Source organism: Stegostoma tigrinum, chromosome 38 (genome assembly GCF_030684315.1).
Source record: "Stegostoma tigrinum isolate sSteTig4 chromosome 38, sSteTig4.hap1, whole genome shotgun sequence".
NCBI classification, from domain to species: Eukaryota; Metazoa; Chordata; class Chondrichthyes; order Orectolobiformes; family Stegostomatidae; genus Stegostoma; species Stegostoma tigrinum.
The window spans coordinates 19,558,970-19,582,177 of NC_081391.1; the positions used below are offsets into that span (position 1 = coordinate 19,558,970).

Genomic DNA, 23,208 nt, shown 5'->3' on the forward strand with positions numbered 1-23,208 from the left:
CTCCCATCAAATCACCTCTCGACCTTCTGTGGGACAAATAGCACAGAACAGCTTCTGCAATCTCTCCACAAAACTGAACTGCATCAGACATGGGGGAGCACTTCTCCCCAATCTCTTCTGCTCCATCTTTAAAGAGTTTAAATTCTCTTTATTTTAAAGTGTTAATTTGTAATGCACACTGCCTAGAATCGGAAGCATAATGTAGCAGTTGAGATTGAACAAGATTGGTTTTTGTACACTTCTGTAAAGCTCTTGACCTTTGAGAAAGTCACTTGAAACTTTTTTTAATCAGCCCTGACACCCCGCAATGATTTACAAACTCCCAAGATATAATTCCTGGTATCCCTGTTTCCTGTAGCCCTTTTAAAATTTTATCCTTTTTAATATTGTTGCTCCTCATTCTTCCGACCAGAATGTACCATCTGTATGAAAGTTTGTCTGTCACGTGTCCATCCATTCCACAATCTGTTTCCATCCTCATGAAGTGGTTCTTGCCCTTCTCTGCAGTGGGCCGAAGGGCCTGATCCTGTGCTGCATTGTTCTATATACTTCCATGTCATATGTCATCTGCAGATTTTGAAATTGCGCTCTGTACGCCGGGGTCTAAGTCATTAACACAGATCCGAAGAAGAAGCGCTCCTGGTGCTGATCTCTAGGGAGCCACGGTGTACCTTGGCCTTTAGTGTGAAAAACAATGGCTCACCACTCCTTTCTGCCCCCTGTCACTCTGCCAGCTTTGTATCTACACTCCCTCGTGTTGGAAATAAAATTGTGTAATAGTAAACAGAAAAATGTTTAATCCGATTCCGAAGGATCATTTTTAACTAACATTCCAACGTTGTTAAGAGTAAATGAGCTACAATGCCTTAGAATCATAACAGTACAGAAAAGACCCTTCAGCCCATTGAGTCTCTACCACCAAATCCACATTCGGCCTACTTTCCAGCAGTTTGGCTGATTTAGCCTTTAATGTTATCATTTAAAAAAGTTACAGTGGTTTTCCTCGTTCCCTCGAATACTTCTACCGGTCATGTTAAATCTTAGGCGTTTTAATTTTACTTTTTTTATTACTTGCTGTAATGGGATATAGAATGTTAAGGACCTTTTTACTCAATCTGTTCCCTATTTCTACAGAAATCTTTTGCCCCTGAGCTCCAGGTCTGGGGTGAGACGTTCAGCCAAGGTCCCTTCCGTCCCCTCCAGTGCAAATAGGATGTCAGGACTATATTTCAAAGAGCAGGGGAATTCCCCCCCACCCTGTTTTCCTGCTTAATATTTAACCCTCAATAGACATTGCAAAATTAGATTATCCAGTGGTCATCTGCCTGGTGTTTATGGCATCCTATTGTGCACATATTTGGTCTTCTGTTACAACGGTTGCTACACTTCAAACAAAAAGTGCTCACTTGGCTGCAGAGTGCTTATGGATGTCCTGAGATAGTGGAAGGTGCTAAATAAATGCACGTCTGCTCTCCCCACCCGCCACTTCTTGTTTTGAGAGTAAATAAGTTTTCCACCTCCTGCGTTCATTGTCACAGTGGCATGAATGTTGTCAATATTTTGCAACACTCAGCCGTATATCCAATTAGAAACACACTGAGCTTTGCAATTCCGATTCAGACGTTAAAGCCCTGGAATTATCTTTGCGTTGGTCAGTGTTTGGGAAGCATTGCACCGAAGATCTTTTCGGCGACAGTTGGTTTGATCACAGCCCTGCAAGTGTAACCTCACAGCTGATGAACGCAAGATTGGAATGGCTCGCTCCAACTCGTGTTCCAGCCACCCATCTGGTGTTTAACAACAGCACTGGCATCGTGCCGCCAACTCTCGGTAGTCACAGTTGACTCACCATCGAGGAACAAACCAGCTCCTCCATCCTGAAATTTGCAGAGTATTTTCAAATGTGGTTGGCAGTCGGGCATCCAGACGTGAGGTTGCCTGGCACCCTGGATTTCCCTGTGTTGATCAGCATGATGCCCATGACCCACCTTCAAGGCAAATGGGTATTGCCAACTTTACCAATATTTGATGCGTTTCCCTTGTTCTTATTCATTCACGGGATATGGATGTCGCTGGCTAGGCCAACGTTTACTGCCTATCCCTAACTGCCCAGAGAGCAGTTTAAAGTCAACCTCTTTGCTGTGGGGCCTGGAGTCACATGGAGCCCAGACCAGACAAGTGTGGCGTGCTGGCTCAGTGGTTGGAACTGCTGCCTCACAGTGCCAGGAACCCATGTTCAATGCCACCCTGGGGTGACTCTCTGTGTGTGGAGTTTGCACATTCCTCCCATGTCTGTGTGGGTTTCCTCCGGGTCCTCTGGTTTCCTCCCACAGTCCAAAGATGTGCAAGTGAGGGTGGATTGGCCATGGGAAATTTCCCGTCGTGTTCAGCAATATATAGATTAGGTGGGTTATAGCAGGATGGGTCTGGGTGGGAAGCTCTGAGGGTCGGCATGGATTTGTTGGGACTGAAGGGTCTGTTTCCACACTGTAGGGATTCTATGATTCATTTTCTTCCCTCAAAGAATATTAATAAACTGGTTTCTGCCAACAACCAAGCATTGCTATAAGGACAACTCTTTATTGCAGACCCTTTTCTTTTCAAAAAAAAACTAAAATTACACCATCTGTCATGGTAGGATTCGAACCCACGTCCTCAGAATACTTGCCCTTGGATTACTAGCTGGGTGACATTACCAATGCACCACCTCCCCCATTGATTGAGTTGCCACCATTCTGCATGATAATATGTGCAGCTCTAGTGCCAAGCAGGATGGCTGCCTGTTGCATTAAGTTAGAGTTTGAATGCCAGTTTCCTAATGCCCTATCGGCGTTGAGTGTCATCATCTTGCACTGAGACAGCATTTGTAGGCTAAACAATGGCTGGTATAACTCCCAAGCCAGGCAGGGTAGGAAATGTGTCAATATCTGGATGAATGCCAACCGCAGGCAAGGATGGTCAGTGTGGTGTGTGAAGCCTACCAATGTGCAGCAGTCGTGCCTGCAGAGAATGGCCCGTGCCCATATGGAATTGTTTTGGCCCTGGCACCGGTAGCCCCCCAGCAAGCGGCAGTGAGGGTGGGATGCTGCAGATTCCGATGACAGATTGTCACCCAGCCTGGGAGCTCTGATTATAGCAACAGCTCAGAGTGGCTTACTCTGCCCACGCGCTGATGCTGTTGGCTCCGGGTGAATGTATCCTGACGGCAGGGCGAGATTCTGGAATGCTCGTGGCAGTTGTGTGCATTGGGCCGTGCTGGAACGTGCGAGGGCATTGTCAGCGAAATCTCATCCGATGACAGACGCGAGGCGGTAGTCCTGTGTTTCGGAACGCAGTAAGGTAATGCTGCAGCAGGTAGACATCAATTTAAAGTCCAGAAACGGACGCAGAATCAACTCGGGGTGCAGCACTGGCAGAGGTGTGTCAGCTGGTTGCCATGCTCCGATCCTTTTGTGGGTGTCCAAGGTCCCAGGGTGACGACTTTGGGGGAGAAAAGTGAGAGCAGCCGCCAACACTTTTTGGGGCGGCACGGTGGCTCAGGGGCCTCAAGGCAGCAGGGACCCAGGTTCGATTCCACCCCCGGGCCACTGTCTGTGTGGAGTTTGCAAGTTCTCCCTGTGTCTGCGTGGGTTTCCTCCCACAGCCCAAAGATGTGCAGCTTTGGGTGGATTGGCCATGTTAAATTACCCTGTAATGTCCAGGGATGTGTAGGTCTGGGTGGATGCTCTGAGGGTTGGTGTGGTCTTGTTGGGCTGAAGGGTCTGCTTCCACACTGTAGGTATTTTATGTGGGGGAGCGGGGGGGGGGGGGGCAAATGCGCAGGTATCCTGCTCAGTATTTACCCTTCAGTCGACACTGGTGACAATGCAGATGCTCCTGACCCTTTCAACAAAATAAATGCAATTGCTGTATGTGGGATCTTCCTGTGCAAGCACTGACTGACCCATTTTCCAGGCTGCAAGAGTGGCTGTTTCAAGGAGCATCGCATTCGGCTGTACAGGGCTTTGGGGAGGTCCTGGGATTTGTGAAAGGTGCTAGGTAAACGCTCGTCTCTTCCTCTCGTACAGAATCCTGGGAGTTGGAGGTTTGTAAATTCCGATGGAAGCCTGTGTTGCCATTGCTGTGATAGAATTTGCTTCCCATTTGGAAGTTGCTGGTCAGCCGACAGACAGAAGCTCGTTGACGCAGCCCCAAGTACAGTGCTGTCACGGTTCAGTAAATTGAGCTGCCAGTTCAAGGTTGGCAGAGAAAAGTTTGATATGAAATGTAACAAAGAAAGAAACTGAAAGTGAGCCAAGACACAACAGGCAGCTTGTGTATTGAGAAAAGATTTGGGGGATCTTTGCCAGATTAGTTCCAGGAGATGTTTGGTGTTTAGGTTACGTAGGAGAGTTTGGGGTTGTTTTGCTCAGGGCTCAGGAGATTAAGGGAAGATTTGATCGAGCCACTTGTGGTAAAACAAGAAATGGATAAGTTAAGGAAATAAATGATAGGACTCTGATATCACATGAACAGTGGGAGCGGCATGTTCAAGACTCTGGAAATGAACACACTACCAGACGGCAGTATTCAGTTCATATTGCAGTTGGAGTTCTAGAGTTGTAGAGGTGTACATGTACGGAAACAAGCCCTTTGGCCCAACTCCCCCATTCTGACCAAGCTTCCTAAACTAAGCTACTCCCATGTCCCTGCGTTTGGCCCATATCCTTCTAAACAAATCTTAAACAGCGCTAAAACGGGGACAAGAAATCAGTTCTAATCTGGATGAGTGCAAAACAAAAGCCTTAACTTCTTGTCTCCTTTGAGCCTGTGCCACCAAACAATTACATACATTGCAGAGTTTGCAGGAGTCGCAGAGAGTGAGGGGTAAGAACAAGCTGGAGATGCAAGGGTCTCTGAAAGGCAGTGAAACCAGAGTACAGGGCAAACAAGCTAAGCCCAAGAGAAGCTAGAATCTGCGATGGGGCAACCATGCAGGACTGAGCCTCGGAAAGGCATAGTCCACTGATGTTGCTACAGTTGGCCACCTTAATATGTAGGAGCAGAAGTAGGCCATTCAGTCCATCAAGCCTGCTTTACCATTCAGTCAGGTCGTGGCTGATCGGATGATCCTCCACTCCACTTTCCTGACTTTTGCCCTGTGACCCTGGATTCCCTTCCTGATTAGAAGCCTCCTGTCCAGCTCAGGCTTGAATATACTTAACGTTCCAGCCTTGACAGCCCTCTGTGGTAAAGAATCAGCAGCTCTGAGAGGGGGGAGAATGAAAGTTCTCCTCAGTTCCGTCTTAAATGTGCAACCCCTTATTCTGAGACCATACACTTTGGTCCTAGGATCTCCCACAAGGAGAAACCAACTTTCTATTTCTACCCTAGGTAACAAAGTGTGAAGCTGGATGAACACAGCAGGCCAAGCAGCATCTCAGGAGCACAAAAGCTGATGTTTTGGGCCTCGACCCTTCGTCAGAGCTGCTGTGTTCATCCAGCTTCACACTTTGTTATCTTGGATTCTCCAGCATTTGCAGTTCCCATTATCTCTTCTACTTCTACTCTGTCAAGTTCCCTAAGAATCTCAAAAATAAAACAAAGAACCACAGAAGCTAGAGATTGGATGCAAAAACAGAAACTGCTGGAAACTCTGAGGAGCCATTGGATGCGACATTAACTCCGCTTTCTTCTTACAGGCACTGCCTGACCTGCTGAGTTTCGCCAGCAGCTTCTGTTTTTGTCCCAAAAAGTTCCATGTGTTTCATTCAGGTTGCCTTGCATTCCAAATCCCCATGAGTACAGACTTGACCTACTTAACTTTTCCTCAAAACACGGTCCCTCTATACCCAGAATCAACCTAGTGCACCTTCTCTGGGTTGCCTCCAATTCCAGGGTGTCTCCCCTTGGTTAAGGGGAGCAGAACTGTTTTGTATTCATTCATGGGATGTGAGCATCGCTGGCTGGGCCCAGCATTTATTGCCCGTCCTTAGTTAGCCCTTGGGAAGGTGGTAGTGAGCTGCCGCTTTGAACCACTACCATCCATGTGCTGCAGATAGACCACCAAAGCACTTGAGGAGGGAATTCCAGGATTTTGACCCGGTGACACTGAAGGAATTGTCAGTATATTTCCAAGTCAGGATGCTAAGTGGTTTGAAACCTTGCTGGAGGTGGTGATTCCATGTATCTGCTGCCCTTGTCCTTCTAGATGGAAGTGGTTGTGGGTTTGGAAGGTGCTGTCTGAGGATCTTTGGCGAACCTCTGCAGAGCATCTTGTAGATGGTACACTCTGCTGCTACTAGAGTGTCTGTGGTGGAGGGAATGAATGCTCGTGGATGCGGTGCCGATCAAGCAGTTGCTTTGTCCTGGATGGTGTCCGGCTTCTCGAGTGTTGTTGGGGCTGCACCCATCCCGGCAAGTGGGGAGTATTCGATCGCACTGCAGACTTGTACCTTGGACAGGCTTTGGGGATTTAGGAGGTGAGTTACTCGCTGCACTATTCCCAGCTTCTTGAGTTTCTGATCAGTGGTAACCTCCAGGATGTTGACCCTGGGGGTTTCAGTTATGATATTCCTGGCTTTTGTGTGGTGCATTTGTTACTTGCCACTTTTCATATTGTCCAGATCTTGTTTCAATTGAACATGGACTGCTTCAGTATCTAAGGAGTAGTGAACAGTGCTGAACATTACACAATCAGCCGTGAACATCCCCACTTCTGACCTTATGATGGAGGGAAGGTCATTGGTGAAGCAGCTGAAGACGGTTGGGCCTAAGACACTACCCTGAGGAACTCCTGCAGAGATGTCCTGGAACTAAGATGACTGACCTCCAACAATGGTGACCATATTCTGATATGCCATGTATGACTCCAACCAGTGGAGATTTTGCGCAACTAATATCCGTTGATTCTAGTTATTCTCTGACTCCTTGATGCCACACTCACTCGAATGATGTCAAGGCCTGTCACTCTGACCTCACCTCTAGAATTCACCTCTTTTGCCCATGTTTGAACCAAGGCTGTAATGAGGACAGGAGCTGAGTGGCCCTGGCGGAACCCAAGCTGGGCGTCACTGAGCAGTTTTTGCTGAGCCAGTGCTGCTTGATAACGCTGTTACTGACACCTTCCATCACTTTACTGATGGTTGAGAGTAGACCGATGGGGCGGTAATTGGCCGGGATGGATTTGTCCTGCTTTTTATGTACAGGACGTGCTTGGGCAATTTTCCACATTGCTGAGTAGATCCCAGTGCTCTAACTGTACTGGAACAGCCTGGCTGCGGGAACAAGAAGTTCTGGAGCACAAGTCTTCAGTATTATTGCTGGAAGGTTGTCAGGGCCCATAGCCTTTGTGGTATCCAGTGTCTCCACCCGTTTCTTGAAATCACATGGAGTGAATTGAATTGGCTGTAATGCTGGGGACCACTGGAGGAGGCCGAGATGGATCATCCACTCGGCATTTCTGCTTCAGCCTTATCTTTTGCACTGATGTGCTGGGGTCTTCCATCATTGAGGATGGGGATATTTGTGGAGCCTCCTCCTCCAGTGAGTTATTTAATTGTCCACCACCGTTCACAACTGGATGTGGCAGGACTGCAGCGCTTAGATATGATTCGTTGCTAGTGGGATCACTTAGCTCTGTCACTTGCTGCTTTCACTGTTTGGCGAGCAAGTAGTCCTGTTTGGTAACTTCACCAGGTCGATACCTCTCCTTCGGCTATGCCGGGAGCTGCTGCTGGCATGCCCTCCTGCCCTCTCTATTGAACCAGGTTTGATCCTCTGGCTTGATGGTAATGGTTGAGTGGGGGATGTGCTAGACCATGAGGTTACTGACTGTACTGGAGTATAATTCTGCTGCTGTTGATGGCCTACAGCGCCTCATGGATGCCCAGTCTTGTGTTGATAGCTCTGCGCAAAGTCTGTCCCATTTAGTGCCGCACCACACGATGGAGGTTGTTCTCAATGTGAAAGTGGGACCTCATCTCCACAAGGACTGTGCGCTAGTCACTGTTACTGATACTGTCATGGACAGATGCATCTGCAGCTGGCAGATTGGCAAGGATGAAATCAGGAATGTTTCACCCTCTTGTTGGTTCCTGCAGACCCAGCGTAGCAACTACGTCATTTAGGACCTGACTAGCCCAAGCTGAAATGCTGCTGTTGAGCCAGTCTTGGTGATGACCATTGACATCCCCCTCTCTTGCACCCTTTCTACTGTGAGCCCTTCCTCCAAATGTTAACCAGCATGGAGGACTGATTCTTCACTGATGGGAAGACAGTACATGGTAGTCAGCAGGAGGTTTCCTTGCCTGTGTTCCAGCTGAAGCCATGAGATCTTAGCGAGTTTGGAGCCAATGTTGAGGACTCCCAGAGCAATACTCTCCAACTGTGCTGCCACGGCAGCTGGGTCTGTCTTGCTGGTGGGACGGGACATATCCAGGGAAGGTGATGGCGTCTGGAACATTATCAGATATGATTTTGTGAGTATGACTACGTCAGGCTGTTTATAGGTGTAAGCCTGGAAAAGTATAGCATGCCAGACAGTATCTGGGGAGCAATTAAGTCACTATTTTGGACCGAAACCCTTTGTCTCTCTATGGCAGGCTGTTACTTGATCAGCTGTGAGACCGCTCTCCCAGTTCTAGCACTAGCCCCCAGCTGTTATATAAGGAGGACTCTGCAGGATCAACAGGGTGTCTCTGCCATTGTTATGTGCCCAAGTGGATGCCAGGTGGTCCACCTGGTTTCATTCCTTTTAGTTGAGACATCGTAGTGATTAACACAACTGAGTGGTTTGCTAGGCCCTTTCAGAGGGTAACTGAGAGTCAACCACATTGCTCTGGAGTCACCTGTAAGCTGAGGATGGCATATTGTCTTCCCTGAAGGGCATTAGTGAACCAGATGGGTTTTTCTGACAATGGTTTCATGGCCGTCATTAGATTCTGAATTCCAGATTTTAAAAAAATATTTTCCACCATCTGCAGTGACGGGATTCAAGCCCAGAGCATTAGCTGAGTTTCTGAATTGAGTTCTGATTTCTAGTTGATAATACCACTTGGCCAATGCCTTCACAGTGTTCTAGTTGTGATATGACGAGTACCTTGTACGGTGGCAAGACCTTTCTACTTCAAAGGGAATGGAGTTTCAAAATAAAGGTCAACGTTTCATTTACTTTCCTGAATCTCTGCTGAACGTGGATGCCTCAGATCATTCTGTGCTGCAATATTCTGTTGTCTTTCCTCCTTCCAGGATATACACTTCCTCTGTTCTTCCGCTAAAGTGCAGGAGCTTGCATTTTCTAGCAGAATTATTCCATCTGCCAAATTTTTGCCCATCCACTTCAGCTGTCTATATCCTTGAGCAGACCATTGATGTCATTCTCACCACCTGCCTTCCCACCTATATTTTTGTGTCAACCACACACTTGGCAATGCTGCATTTCACTTTGTTAGCCATATTGTTGATAGATATTATAAATAATTGTGGCCCCATCATTGGGTTCCTGTGGCTCTCCACTAGTTACGCACTGCCTGCCTAAAAGTGCCCCTTTTTGCCAACTCTGTCTTCACTTAGCTGCTCCTCTTTCATGCTAATATAGGGCACTTGTTACCGTGGACTGTTATCTGATTAATTAGTCTTGTGTTCTGTTCTTTCACAAGTGTCGTTTGAAAACAAAATGTAAGAAGTTATATTCACAGGTTTGCATTTATCTACACCACTTGTTACCTCTTTGAAGAACTAAAATAAATTTGTCCCCTTCATGAAACCATATTGGCTTTGCCTGATCATGTTACTGATTTCCGAAAGCTCTGTTGCTAGGCCATTCATAACAGAATCTACCAGTTTCCCAAAGACTAATGTTAAACTAACGGGCTTATAATTAGAGATAATGGAAACTGCAGATGTTGGAGAATTCCAAGATAATAAAATGTGAGGCTGGATGAACACAGCAGGCCAAGCAGCATCTCAGGAGCACAAAAGCTGACGTTTCGGGCCTAGACCCTTCATAATTACCTCATCTTAGTCTCGCTACCTTTTTACTCAAAGGTGGTTCATTGGCAGCTTTTCTCTGGGACCCTCTAGAATCTATGGATTTCAGGAAGATTAATACCTGTGCATCTATTTTCTCTAAAGTTTCTTCCTTTAAGATCCTAGGATGCAGCTCATCATTTCCAGGGTACACATTGACTTTTAGCCCCATTACTGTAGTTTCCGGAGTACCCTTTTCTTTGGTGATAGTCATTTATGTTCATTTCCTAACCACATTTTGCCCCTGATTGTTTAGCACTTTTGGCATGCTGTTAATGTTATAGAGTCATACAGCTTGGAAACATACCCTTCGGTCCAGCCCGTCCCTGCTGGCCATCCCCCCAAACTAAACTCATCCCGTTTATCTGCATTTGGCCCATATCCCTGCCAACGTTGCTTTTTCATGTAACTATCCAAATGTCTTTTAAATGTTGTAACTGTACCGGCTCCACCATTTCCTCTGGCAGCATGAACCACGCTCTGTGTTTTTAAAAGATTCCCCTCATGTCCTTTCTAAAACTTTCTCCTCTCACCTTTTTTAAAAAATGTGCCCCCGAGTTTGGAACTCCCCCACCCTCCAGAAAATCATTACTGTGAAGAACAAATGCAAAATTCTTCTGCCATTTCCTGGCTCCCCATCTGTTATTTCCCCAGCCTCAATGACTGAAGGGCCTGTGACCACTGTCGCCTCATACCTTTCTTTCACATATTTAATAATGAAGCTCTTGCTACATCATTTTATGTTACTTACTAGCTCATTCTCAGTGTATTTCTCCTCCTTTCTTATTTTATTGGTTTATCTTTTGTGGCTTAAAACTTTTTCCTAATTTCCTGGTTTACCATTAACATTTGGCACATTACATTTTTTTTTCTTTCAAATTAATACTGTCTTCAACCTCTCAGCAATTTATCCCCTTCCCTGAATCTTACTTCCTCACGTGGATATATCGTTGTTGTGAGTCACGAACATTTTTAAACTTCTACCACTTGTTTAGCGATCCTTTCCCAATCCAATCTCATCAACTATACCCTCATCGCCAGGGAATTAAGTTTAGCATAGTTGTCTCTGACCCAAGTTTCTCACACTCAAACTGATCAGTAAACTCTAATATGGTCACTCTCTTCTAGAGGATCTTTTATACTAACACCTACCTCCATTTATAATATCAGATCTAAAATAGCCTATCCTTGATTGGGCCCACCAATGTATTCCTTCAAAAACTATTCCACTGCATTTTATGAATTCTTCCTTGTGGCTTCCTCTGCCAATTTAGTTTTTCCCAATCTATGTAGAGTCACCCATGATTATTGTACAGTCTTTTTTTAGTATGCCCTCATTATTTCCTGATTTATGCTTATCTATGCTTATCTACTGGGCAGTAACTGTTAGGGGCCCTATAGACTACTCCATTTTTGTCATCGCCCTTTTGTTATTTCTTGCTTGTACACGCACAGATTCTACATTTTCTGATCCAAGGTCATTTCTTGTTATCATTTATTCCATCTCATACTAACAAAGCCACACCACCACCCTTCCCTTACGGCTGGTCTTCTTGAAAGGTCACACGTTGCTGAATATTTGATTCTCAGCTTCAGTCTCCTTCTAACCATGCCTGTGTCATTGGTTATAAGATCGTGCTCATTAATGTGCATTTGTGATGTAATTCATTAACTCAAAGCAGTCTTAAGATTATGACTGATTTTAGGCAAATTGTAATATGGTAGAGTGGAATTTGCGAGGCCGGGGGTAATTTTGGTTTGAGTTCTCGCCCAGAGAATGGTATCTGAGACAATGGAGTGCTCTCTTAGCCCTGCTAAGGGCAAGTGCAGTGGGATCCAGCTCCCTTACAGGGGACTTGAATTCCCATTAGGAATGGTGCCAGTAAGGGAGTGTGCACTGGGACACTAGGATATGGGCGGGAATGAGAGCGCCCAGACTTGCTGACCCTCTTACATTTAACTATGACATTTAATAATTAATTTTATGATTAAACAATTGAAATAATTTCAAATGATTTTTATTTGCATTAATTTTACAATGGATGGAAAAATCAAAGGCTAGATTCTTTTGAGTCTGCCTCTCTTCAGCTTGTATTTCTCTCTTCGTGTGCCTTGCTCTCTCTTCTGAGTGTCTGCAAAATTATGGAATTTCACCTGAATGGAGGGATATTTCTGAAGATTTTTTTAGTACACCTCATCTTTCTGTCTCTCTATCTTCTGGTCAGTCATGAACGTAGAGAAATCAAGTGGGACTTCTGTATGTGAGCTAGGCACTGACGTTGCAGTGGCTCTCCTGTCAGAACAGAGGCTACCATTGGGAAATTCTTTCTTGGGTTTGGAAACATAGCTGAATCGATTATAAATGGATAAGGCCTGGAGAGAGGTGGACTGGGTTTGTTTATTTGTCGAAGTTCATCCCAAACAGTTCCATGATGCAGGACTCTGTGCTGTACGTGTGGTTCCCCACGAGGTGCGCCGAGACAATCATCAGCTCTTTGGCCTGCCTGAAACTTGTTGGTCTTCCATTGCTTGGAGTTGACCCTGATAGTGTGTTGCAGACAGCCCTGGAACTTGGAGTGGGGCAGTGTGCTGAGGGAGGCACTAAAACTTTGGGGCAGCTCCACCAAGGCACAGTGTGGAAAGACCACTATCCGAGGCCTTTCTGCTGAAGTTTACCCAGGGCCTGTTCAGTTCTCGACGTATATCAACGGGACCGCTATGTTTGTAAATAGTGTTCAGCGTCAGTGAGAAATGCCTTTGATTTTGCAATGTCAAATACTAACGTTTTGTTTTTTATTTGATATGTAGAAGGATATGCAAAGACTGTACAGAACTGCTTTAGTACTGCTGTATACAGACAAAGGTTTGTTTATGAGTAAAGTATATCTTTTTTCAAGTAACGATGATGGCCGAAGCACTAGGAAGGGGCCATTCAGCCCTTTTGAGGGTGCCATCGTATGTTCCGGCTCACTCTGAATCTGGTGTCGAGCTGGATGGGCACAGCAGGCCGGGCAGCATCAGAGGAGCAGCAAAGCTGACGTTTTGGCTAGGGACCCCATTTCTGAAGAAGGGTTTAGGCCTGAAACGTCAGCTTTCCTGCTCTGTTGCTGCCTGGCCTGCAGTGTTCACCCAGCTCTACCCCTTGTTACAAAGAACAAAGAAACCTACAGCACAGGAACAGGCCCTTCGGCCCTCCAAGCCTGCGCCGATCAAGATCCTCTGTCTAACCTGTCATCTATTTTCTAACGGCCTGTGTCCATTTGCTCCCTGCCCATCCATGTACCTGTCCAAATATATCTTAAAAGACGCTAACGTGTCTGCGACTACCACCTCCGCTGGCAACACGTTCCAGGCACCGACCACCCTCTGTGTAAAGAACTTGCCACGCATATCTCCCCTAAACTTTCCTCCTCTCACTTTGAACTCATGATCCCTAGTAATTGAGTCCCCCACTCTGGGGGAAAAAGCTTTTTGCTATCCACCCTGTCTATACCCCTCATGATTTTGTAGCCCTCAATCAGGTCCCCCCTCAATCTGTCTTTCTAATGAAAATAATCCTAATCTATTCAACCTCTCTTCATAGCTAGCACCCTCCGTACCAGGCAACATCCTGGTGAACCTCCTCTGCACCCTCTCCAAAGCATCCACATCCTTTTGGTAATGTGGCGACGAGAACTGTACACCGTACTCCAAATGTGGCCGAACCAAAGTCCTATACAACTGCAACATGACCTGCCAACTCTTGTACTCAATACCCTGCCCAATGAAGGAAAGAATGCCACATGCCTTCTTGACCACTCTATTGACCTGCGTTGCCACCTTCAGGGAACAATGGACCTGAACACCCAGATCTCTCTGATCATCAATTTTCCCCGAGGACTTTTCTATTTACTCTATAGTTCACCTTTGAATTTGATCTTCCAAAATGCATCACCTCGCATTTGCCCGGATTGAACTCCATCTGCCATTTATCTGCCCAACTCTCCAGCCTATCTATATTCTGCTGTAATCTCTTACAGTCCCCTTCACAATCAGCTACTCCACCAATCTTAGTGTCATCAGCAAACTTGCTGATCAGACCACCTACACCTTCCTCCAAGTCATTTACATATGTGACAAACAAGAGTGGTCCCAGCACAGATCCCTGTGGAACACCACTGGTCACAGGTCTCCAATTTGAGAAACTCCTTTCAACTACTACCCTCTGAATCCTGTTGCCTAGCCAGTTTTTTAATCCATCTAGCTAGCACACCCTGGACCCCATGTGACTTCACTTTCTCCATCAGCCTGCCATGGGGAACCTTATCAAACGCCTTACTGAAGTCCATGTATATTACATCTACAGCCTTTCCCTCATCTATCAACTTTGTCACGTCCTGAAAGAATTCTATGAAGTTGTTAAGACTCAGACTCCACCATTGGCAGTTCCTACTATCACTCTGAATCTGGGTTGCTTTGGCAGTATCTGCTTTGACCTGCGTGCCGTAGGCTGGAGCAGCACGTGGCAATTGTGGCGGTTTCGAATTTATTTGTCACTATGTGGCTGAGCGGGAGCCTCTCCCCTCCTCACTGCCTGCCATCAGCTCAGGTTGGGAAAGATTTTGAAGTTGATCCCTGACCTGTTTGACCACTTTATGAGGCACCGACCTTGGACGTAGTGCCCCAAAGTAGGACGCGAACCTGTAGCTTGTAGCTCCGAGGTTGGGGGGCAGCGATCTGCTATGTCACCTCCACGGCCCTTGCCTTGCCATTTTGGCTTTGGGCGTGGCTGACCCTTGAAGCATTGAGCCATGTTTGTGTTCTGTTCTGCCCCTTGCCTGATGAGGAGTTATTGATTCTCAGTGCTGCAGCAACTATGGGGGAGGATGTGATCAGAGATAATAGGAGCTGCAGATGCTGGCGAATCCAAGATAACAAAGTGTGGAGCTGGATGAACACAGCAGGCCAAGCAGCATCTCAGGAGCACAAAAGCTGACATTTCGGGCCTAGACCCAGGGAGGAGGGTAACTTCTTCAGGTTAGGCATCCCTGGAAGAGGCTTCGCAGTGAGGTTAAAATTGTATCAGAGATAATGGGAATTGCGGATGCTGGAGAATCCCCCTTTTCTGATGAAGGGTCTAGGTCCGAAACGTCAGCTTTTGTGCTCCTGAGATGCTGCCTGGCCTGCTGTGTTCATCCAGCTCCGCACTTTGTTATCTATGGGGGATGATGTCCCAGATTTCCACCACCCTTCGTGTGACAAAGTGCCCCCTAATGCCCCTCAATGGCTTAGTCTTAATTTTAACATTTCAGTACAGCTTATAGCAAAATTATTGGAGTATTGGTCCCTAGGAGCTGCCACCAATTTGAGTTCTGGACACTTTTTTTTGCATGAGATTTTAGAACAAGAACATCCTCATGAACATCCTCATGAAGGTATCAGTAAGTGGGCTATGGGAGGCCTCGCTTGAAGAGGACTTTATCTCATTGTATGATCAGATGACGCTGACTCCTTACTCTGTTCTCGCAGGAGAAACTCTGGCGTTCAATCCCAGTAGCAGGAATGAGCTGGATGTTTTAATTCGGTGCAGTCGCCTCATTGCTATGGAAACCTTTTTTTCTTATTTTCACTGGTATTCCAGAGCGTGAATGATTATAAATCATGAATAATACATGATTGCTGGGTGATTTTTCACTGCCAGGGAAAGTGGGGGGGAAGATGCTGAGAAGCTGTTCTGGTGGTTTGATTAGCAATGATTCTGCATTTGTATAACAGCGTGTAACTAAGTGAACCATCCTTGAAGTGTTTCATAAGAACGTTGTCAGATGACAGAGCGAAGAGGACATAGGACCGAAGCCTTGGTTAAAGGGACAAGCTTTAGATGTAAACAAATTGCTACTGGACAGGTTTAAGGTTGGTCGGGGCAAGGGGGCGTCTCCCAGAATTTGGAACCTATGCAGCTGAAGGCACAGCTTCCAGTAGGTGGGAGGGATGGGAATGGCACCAAAACTGGGAAGTGCAGAGATCGCTGAGAAATGAGGTGGATGGAGTCTGATTTCAGCTTATGTAAGGGTGGATTACCCTCTGTTACTGGCCAGGCATTGAAGATTCCTCCACACAATATTGCTATGCACAACCCTGGAAAGAAGAAATCATGGGGCCATAGTTTTAAAAATAAAGTTTTTTTTCGTCATTTTCTTTGAGGTTTTTCTTTCCCTCGTGTTTTAAAAAAAAATTGAAGATGGCAGATTTGGATGTTCATCTGACAGCCCTTGTGGTCAGAGATAATGGGAACTGCAGATGCTGGAGAATCCAAGATAACAAAGTGTGAAGCTGGATGAACACAGCAGGTCAAGCAGCATCTCAGGAGCACAAAAGCTGACGTTTCGGGACTAGACCCTTCATCAGAGAGCTTGCAAATCTTTCGTGTTTTCCAATTTGAGCTGAAAGTCAGAGCTTTACAGAAAGGGAGATGTTGACCAATAAATGACCAGAGCCTGTGGCCCAGAATCTACTGGGACATCTTTAATCTCAACTAAAAGCGGAAAGTGCCAGACAAACTCAGCAGGTCAGGGCAGAATCGTTAATGTTTGGCTCTGATATAACTTTTCAGAACTTATCTTTCCAACAGTGATTTAATAAAAATATCACCGTTCCTTCAGTGATGTTGGGGCAAATCCTGGAATTCCCTCCCTCCCAGTCTCAAGGGTCTGGCTGCAACCACGTGCACTGCTGCATTTAAAGACGGCAGCTCACCACCACCTTTTGAGGGCAGACAAATATGGGCAATAAATGCTGACCCAGCCAGAGACATCCATATTCCTTGAGTGAAATAAAAAGAAACCGTCTCACTCTGCTCTTCAAAAGTTGTTACAAACGGTGCAGCACCCTGAGAGCCCAGTATTTGAAAGGAATGAAGTTGGTTCATGATTGATACTTTTAGGATTCTGTTGCACTGGGAATTTCAGACTCTTCATTTGTCTCATCTCCTGACTGGTGTAGGAAATGACCTCTTTGTGGCTCAACTATCTCTCTAGGTGAGCAAGCTTTTCTGAGATGTGTTTGGCACCTTGTTTCATAGAATCCCTACAATGTGGAAACAGGCCCTTTGGCCCAACAAGTCCACACCAACCCTTGGAGCATCCCACCCAGACCCATCCCCCTATAACCCACCTAATCTACACCTCCCTGAGCACTATGGGCAATTTCCCATGGCCAACCCACCCTAACCTGCACACCTTTGGGCTGTGGTAGGAAACCGGAGCACCCAGGGAGAATGTGCAAACTCCACACAGACAGTTGCCCGAGGATGGGATTGAACCTGGGTCCTTGGCACTGTGAGGCAGCAGTGCTAAGCACTGGCCACCTGTTGTTGTCCCACTTCTCCTTTCTCTGGTGGTTTACTTCACATGAGCCACGTTTATGGCGTGACTTTGTCACTTTCTGCTTTCCGAACTCCTTCGAGGGAAAGTTTATTCAGGAGTCAACCAGCAAATGGACCTAGAAGTGCACATGGGGATGGGTTACGTTTATCAAGGGCTCAAGTGAAGTGGTCAGGTTTTTTGTGATAGGGGGGCAGTTTTCCTGATGAGGTCTTAGCCTCCTCTTCAGCCAAACTCGCTGACCTCCATGCGACACTGTTGATGGGGGTGGGCGCGAAAATGGGAGAACTTCAGGGGTGGGATTTGAACTTACAGCCTCTTGGTCGCCACTCCAGGATGAGAACAACACGCTGATTTCAGCACCTCTGCCCCAACGCAGATGCAAAATGGGAGAGCGGCCGAAAGAGCTCTTGGAAAGCGAATCCCCTAAAGCTGTGTCACGCCAGAGCGCTGGGGCTTGCGGAACGTCATGTGGATCAGGCTCCAGCAAACCCTTCAATACTGTGATGCTCATCCCTTCTTCCGTCACATTCCTGGCAGCAAGTCTGACGCGACTGATTATCCCCAACCCCCTCACGCCCACCAACTGCTAAATCTGGTGTTGGACCAGCGAACAAACTCAGCATGGCTTGCATTGTGCAAGTAGCCAGGGAATGTGACAAAGCTGCTGTCCCGACCCTGAAGCCTCATTTGGGGAAGGAGTCTGCACAGACAAGGATAAGCAAGCCATAAAGGAAACTTCTCTGACCTCAGCCACAACAAGAAGCAACATTAATCCCTCTCCTGAGTTTAAATGTTGATGTTTACTTTTTGGGAAGACTTATTTCCTGTTGTTGTGTGTGCATCTTTGACAACAGGCAATGTATGTACAATTAGAAATTAACAGCAAGGCTTTGATTAGAGCACGCAGAGAATCTGTTCCAGTGACCTGTTTGGAGGTATGTAATTATGTGGAGGCTTTGTGTTGAAAGTCATTTGTGTGTGTGTCTGTGCATGTGTGTGTGAGAGAGAGAGAGAGAGTGCATGTGTGAGTGATAATGGGAACTGCAGATGCTGGAGAATCCAAGATAACAAAGTGTGGGGCTGGATGAACACAGCAGGCCAAGCAGCATCTCAGGAGCACAAAAGCTGACGTTTCAGGCCCAGACCCTTCATCAGAGAGGGGGATGGGGAGAGGGAACTGGAATAAATAGGGAGAGAAGGGGAGGTGGACCGAAGATGGAGAGAAAAGAAGATAGGTAGAGAGGAGAGTATAGGTGGGGAGGTGTGGAGGGGATAGGTCAGTCTGGGGAGGACGGACAGGTCAAGGGGGCGCGATGAGGTTAGTAGGTAGGAAATGGAGGTGCGGCTTGAGGTGGGAGGAGGGGATGGGTGACAGGAAGAACTGGTTATGGAGGCGGGGACGAGCTGGGCTGGTTTTGGGATGCAGAGGTGGGAGGGGAAGAACTGGGCTGGTTTTGGGATGCATTGGGGGCAGGGGACGAGCTGGGCTGGTTTGGGATGCGGTGGGGGAAGGGGAGATTTTGAAGCTGGTGAAGTCCACATTGATACCATTGGGCTGCAGGGTTCCCAAGTGGAATATGAGTTGCTGTTCCTGCAACCTTCGGGTGGCATCATTCTGGCACTGCAGGAGGCCCATGATGTACATGTCGTCTGAGGAATGGGAGGAGGAGTTGAAATGGTTCGCGACTGGGAGGTGCAGTTGTTTGTTGCAAACCGAGCGGAGGTGTTCTGGAAAGCGATCCCCAAGCATCCGCTTGATTTCCCCAATGTAGAGGAAGCCACACTGAGTACACTGGATACAATATACCACATTGGCAGATGTGCAGGTGAACATCTGCTTAATATGAAAGGTCATCTTGGGGCATGGGATAGGGGTGAGGGAGGAGGTGTGGGGGCGAGTGTAGCACTTCCTGCGGTTGCAGGGGATGGTGCCGGGTGTGGTGGAGTTGGAGGGGAGTGTGGAGCGGACAAGGGATTCGCGGAGAGAGTGGTCTCTCCGGAAAGCAGACAAGGGTGGGGATGGAAAAATAGCTTGGGTGGTTGGGTCGGATTGTAGATGGCGGAACTGTCGGAGGATGATGCGTAGTATCCGGAGGTTGGTGGGATCCTCTGGGGGCAGTTGTGGCGGGGGCGGGGTGTGAGGGATGTCTTGCGGGAGACGCGGTCAAGGGCGTTCTCGACCTCTGTGGGGGGGGATGTTGCGGTCCTGGAAGAATGTGGACATCTGGGCTGTGCGGGAGTGGAATGCCTCATCCTGGGAGCAGATGCGGTGGAGATGGAGGAATTGGGAATAGGGGATGGAATTTTTGCAGGAAGGTGGGTGGGTGGTGTATTCTAGGTAGCTGTGGGCGTCAGTGGGCTTGAAATGGACATCAGTTTCTAGCTGGTTACCTGAGATGGAGACTGAGAGGTCCAGGAAGGTGAGGGATGTGTTGGGGATGGCCCAGGTGAACTTGAGGTTGGGGTGGAAGGTGTTGGTGAAGTGAATGAACTATTCGAGCTCCAGTGCATGTGCGTTTCTTTGAGAATGCGAGGACAGTTTTCCCAGCATTGGCAGTGTGGAGTGAGCAGTGACGTTAGTAACAGATTGTGCTGTTTTGTGGGGTTTTTTTTGATGGTGATTTGATCTGTCATTTGCTGAACTTTGTGAAAAGAGCAAAAAGACCACCTGCAGCTCCCTCCAGCTGGCTGCAACATGTTAGAAACACAAGGCACCGGGCTCTGAGCGGGCACTCGCATGGCACAGGCAAGGTCAGCCCATGGCAAAACCCAAGCCACCAGCCACAGGCACACACCCGCACCCACACACACATACCCTCATCCACAAACACCCGCACCCCCCCACGCACACCCCCGCCCACACACACACCCCCTCCATACACACATACCCCCATCCACACACACACACCCTCACCCACACCTGGACCCGCACCCACATACCCCCACACACACCCCCACCCACACATACCTCTACACATCCCCACCTATACCCACACCCTCACACACGTACCCCCACCCACACCTATCCGCACCCCCACACACATACCTCTACACATCCCCACCCGCACGCACTCACCCCACCCATATCCCCACCCACACACGCACCCCCACACAGACCCACCCACCCACACACACATCGCCACACACACACCGCCGCGCGCACACCATCTTGAGGACGGGGTCGCAGCAACTCCATCTGGACCCTAGTGTAAGGTGCCGTCCAGCTGCATTCATGTAGCACCTGCCCAAGTGCTTTCCAGCCGATGAAGTGGTTTTTTTTCTGTTTTGCAATGTCGTCACTCACGTGAGGCAGCAATCCATTTGTGCACTGCAAGCTCCCACAAGAGTGAATCACTGGAACGCATCCTTTTTGTGCTAACACAGGATTATGCCGGTGCCAGAGGAGGACATTCAGTTCATCATTAGTGTTCTGCACATTTTAACTTCACACCAATCCCTTGCCTTTCCCTGAATCTCTGCGCGTTGTTTCTATTTAACTACACCCCCACTGCACCCTTCAATGCACCAATTGAGCTGGCTTCCATTGTGCTTCCAGACACTGTATACCAGGTCCACGTGATGTGCTGGGACAAGAAGTATATTCTGGCCTCACACTTCTTCTACAAGACTTTTTAAAACTGTGCCCCCCAGTTCTTAACCCATTTACAGGTGGGAACAGTTTCTCTCTACCCCCTCTGTCCTGATAGCCTCCTGATTTTTGAAAATCTCTCAAACCACCTCTACATATTGAAGAATAAGTTGGTCAGGCGAGCGGGAGCTTTTCCCCAAAATAATGCCACACGATCTTTTCCTGACTCTCTGGAAGGGCAGGTCGCTCACTTGCTGTTCTCATCTGCGCCGTTAGTGCCATGTTCCGTCAGGGGCACACTGGGAATGTCAGGCAAGACTTTGTACCCCTGTGTCTACAGTAGTCCTGAGCCCTCAACCATCGGACCTAGAGGAGTACTGCTTCCAGCTGTACGGATGCTGGCCCTCCCTTTATCAGCTGCTGATTGCAACGGAAACACAGAAACATAAATGATAGGACTAGGCCCTTCTGCCGTTTGAAACTGCTCTACCATTCGTTTTGTTATTGTGGTGGATCATCCAAGTCAGTCTCCTGTTCCCGTTTTCGTCCCCAGACCTTTTCAATCCCTGTAGCCCAATGAACTGTATCCAGCTCCTTCAAAATGTTCAATGTTTTGGCCCCAATCTGTGGCAGAGCATTCCACAGCCTCCCCACTCTCTGGGTGAAGACATTTTTCCTCATATTTGCAGTCTAAAATCACAGATTTGATACAGTACAGCAGGAGGCCATTAGGCCCATCACGCTTGCTCCAGCTCTATTATATATTTCAGCTCTATTCTCCATATGCCTGCGCACTATTTCGGTCCAAAATAACCACCCATTGTGCTGTTGAACGTCTCAGTGGAACTTGCCCCAACTGTATTTCCAGGCAGTGTATTCCATGCCTCAACTCTTCACTGAGTGTCATAGAGATGTACAGCACAGAAACAGATCCTTCAATCCAACCGATCCGTGCCAACCAGATATCCTACATTAATTTAGTCCCATTTGTCAGCATGTGGCCCATATCCCTCTGAACCCTTCCTATTCACGTCCCCATCCAGGTTCCTTTTAAATGTTGTAATTGTATCAGCCTCCACCACTTCCTCTGGCAGCTCATTCCATACACGCACCACCCTCTGTGTGGAAAAAGTCACCCCTTAGGTCCCATTTAAATCTTACCCCTCTCACCTTAAACCTGTGTCCCTCTAGTTTTGGACTCCTCTACCCCTGGGAAAAGGACCTTGTCTATTCACCCTATCCATGCCCCTCATTATTTTATAAATCTCTATAAGGTCACCCCTCAGCCTCCGACGCTCCAGGGGAAAATAGCCCCAGCCCGCTCAGCCTCTCCCTGTCACTCAAACCCTCCTGCCATAGCAACCTTGAAAATGTTTTTTCTCCTATTACCTTCTCTCAGTGGTGTACCCTGTATTCTTAGGCTGTAACCCCTGGATCTGGATTTCTTGGTCATTGAGAATGCCTTGTCTGGTCCTGTTGGAATTTTATAGGTTTACAGGAGCTGTCCCCTGACCCTCATTCTTCTAAACTCAAGGGAACAAAATCCTAACCGATCCAGGCTCTCCATTCGATAGGGCTTCCACGACTCAGTCTGGTGAACCTTTGTGGGATTTCCTCTATAGTCGCAACATCTTTCCTCGTATGAGCAGACCAGGGCGGCACGGTGCCTCAGTGGTTAGCACAGCAGCCTCACAGCACCAGGGGCCTGAGTTCAATTCCACCCTCGGGCGACTGTCTGTGTGGAGTTTGCACATTCTCCCTGTGTCTGCGTGGGTTTCCTCTGGAAGCGCTCATTTCCTCCCACAGTCCAAAAGTGTGCAGGTTATATGGATTGGCTGTGCTAAATTGCCCCATAATGTTCAGTTATAGAACATAAAACAGTATGGCCCTTCAGCCCACAATGTTGTGCTGACCTATTATCCTACTAAGGTCAGTCTGCTGTGCATACGCTACATTTTACTATCCTCCATGTGCCTGTCCAAGAGTCGCTTAAAAGTCTCTAAAGTATCTGACTCCACTACCACTGCCGGTATGTGTAGGTTAGCCTGGTTAGAGTGGGATGGGTCTGAGGATGATGCCGTGGGGGTCGGTGTGGACTTGTTGGGCTGAAGGGCCTGTTTGCACACTGTAGGGATTCTGTGATAGAAGTGTACACAGTACTCCTGGGTGTGGTCTCATCACAGCCCTTTACAATCGCAGCAACAGAAGCTCCTGAGACTTGGAACGTGAGTTTGTTTCTTAACTGGC

General features: G+C 47.6%; 1 protein-coding gene across 7 annotated transcripts in view; it reads left to right on the plus strand.

Moving 5' to 3' along the window:
• The window catches only part of ppfia3 (PTPRF interacting protein alpha 3), a 151,718-nt gene that overhangs the window by 24,766 nt on the left and 103,744 nt on the right, over positions 1-23,208 (plus strand). Inside the window, exon 1 of one of the 7 annotated variants that reach the window (XM_059640445.1) lies at positions 3,308-3,339. The exons of 5 other annotated variants lie outside the window; for them this stretch is intronic. Coding sequence is in view for 1 of the 2 variants with exons in the window: in XM_059640444.1 (XP_059496427.1) it covers positions 18,230-18,307 (78 nt within the window). In the remaining variant the exon portion in view is untranslated. Of the gene's footprint in view, positions 1-3,307; positions 3,340-17,993; positions 18,308-23,208 lie in introns of those variants that run through there. One more of the 7 variants, XM_059640444.1, reaches the window with a different exon arrangement.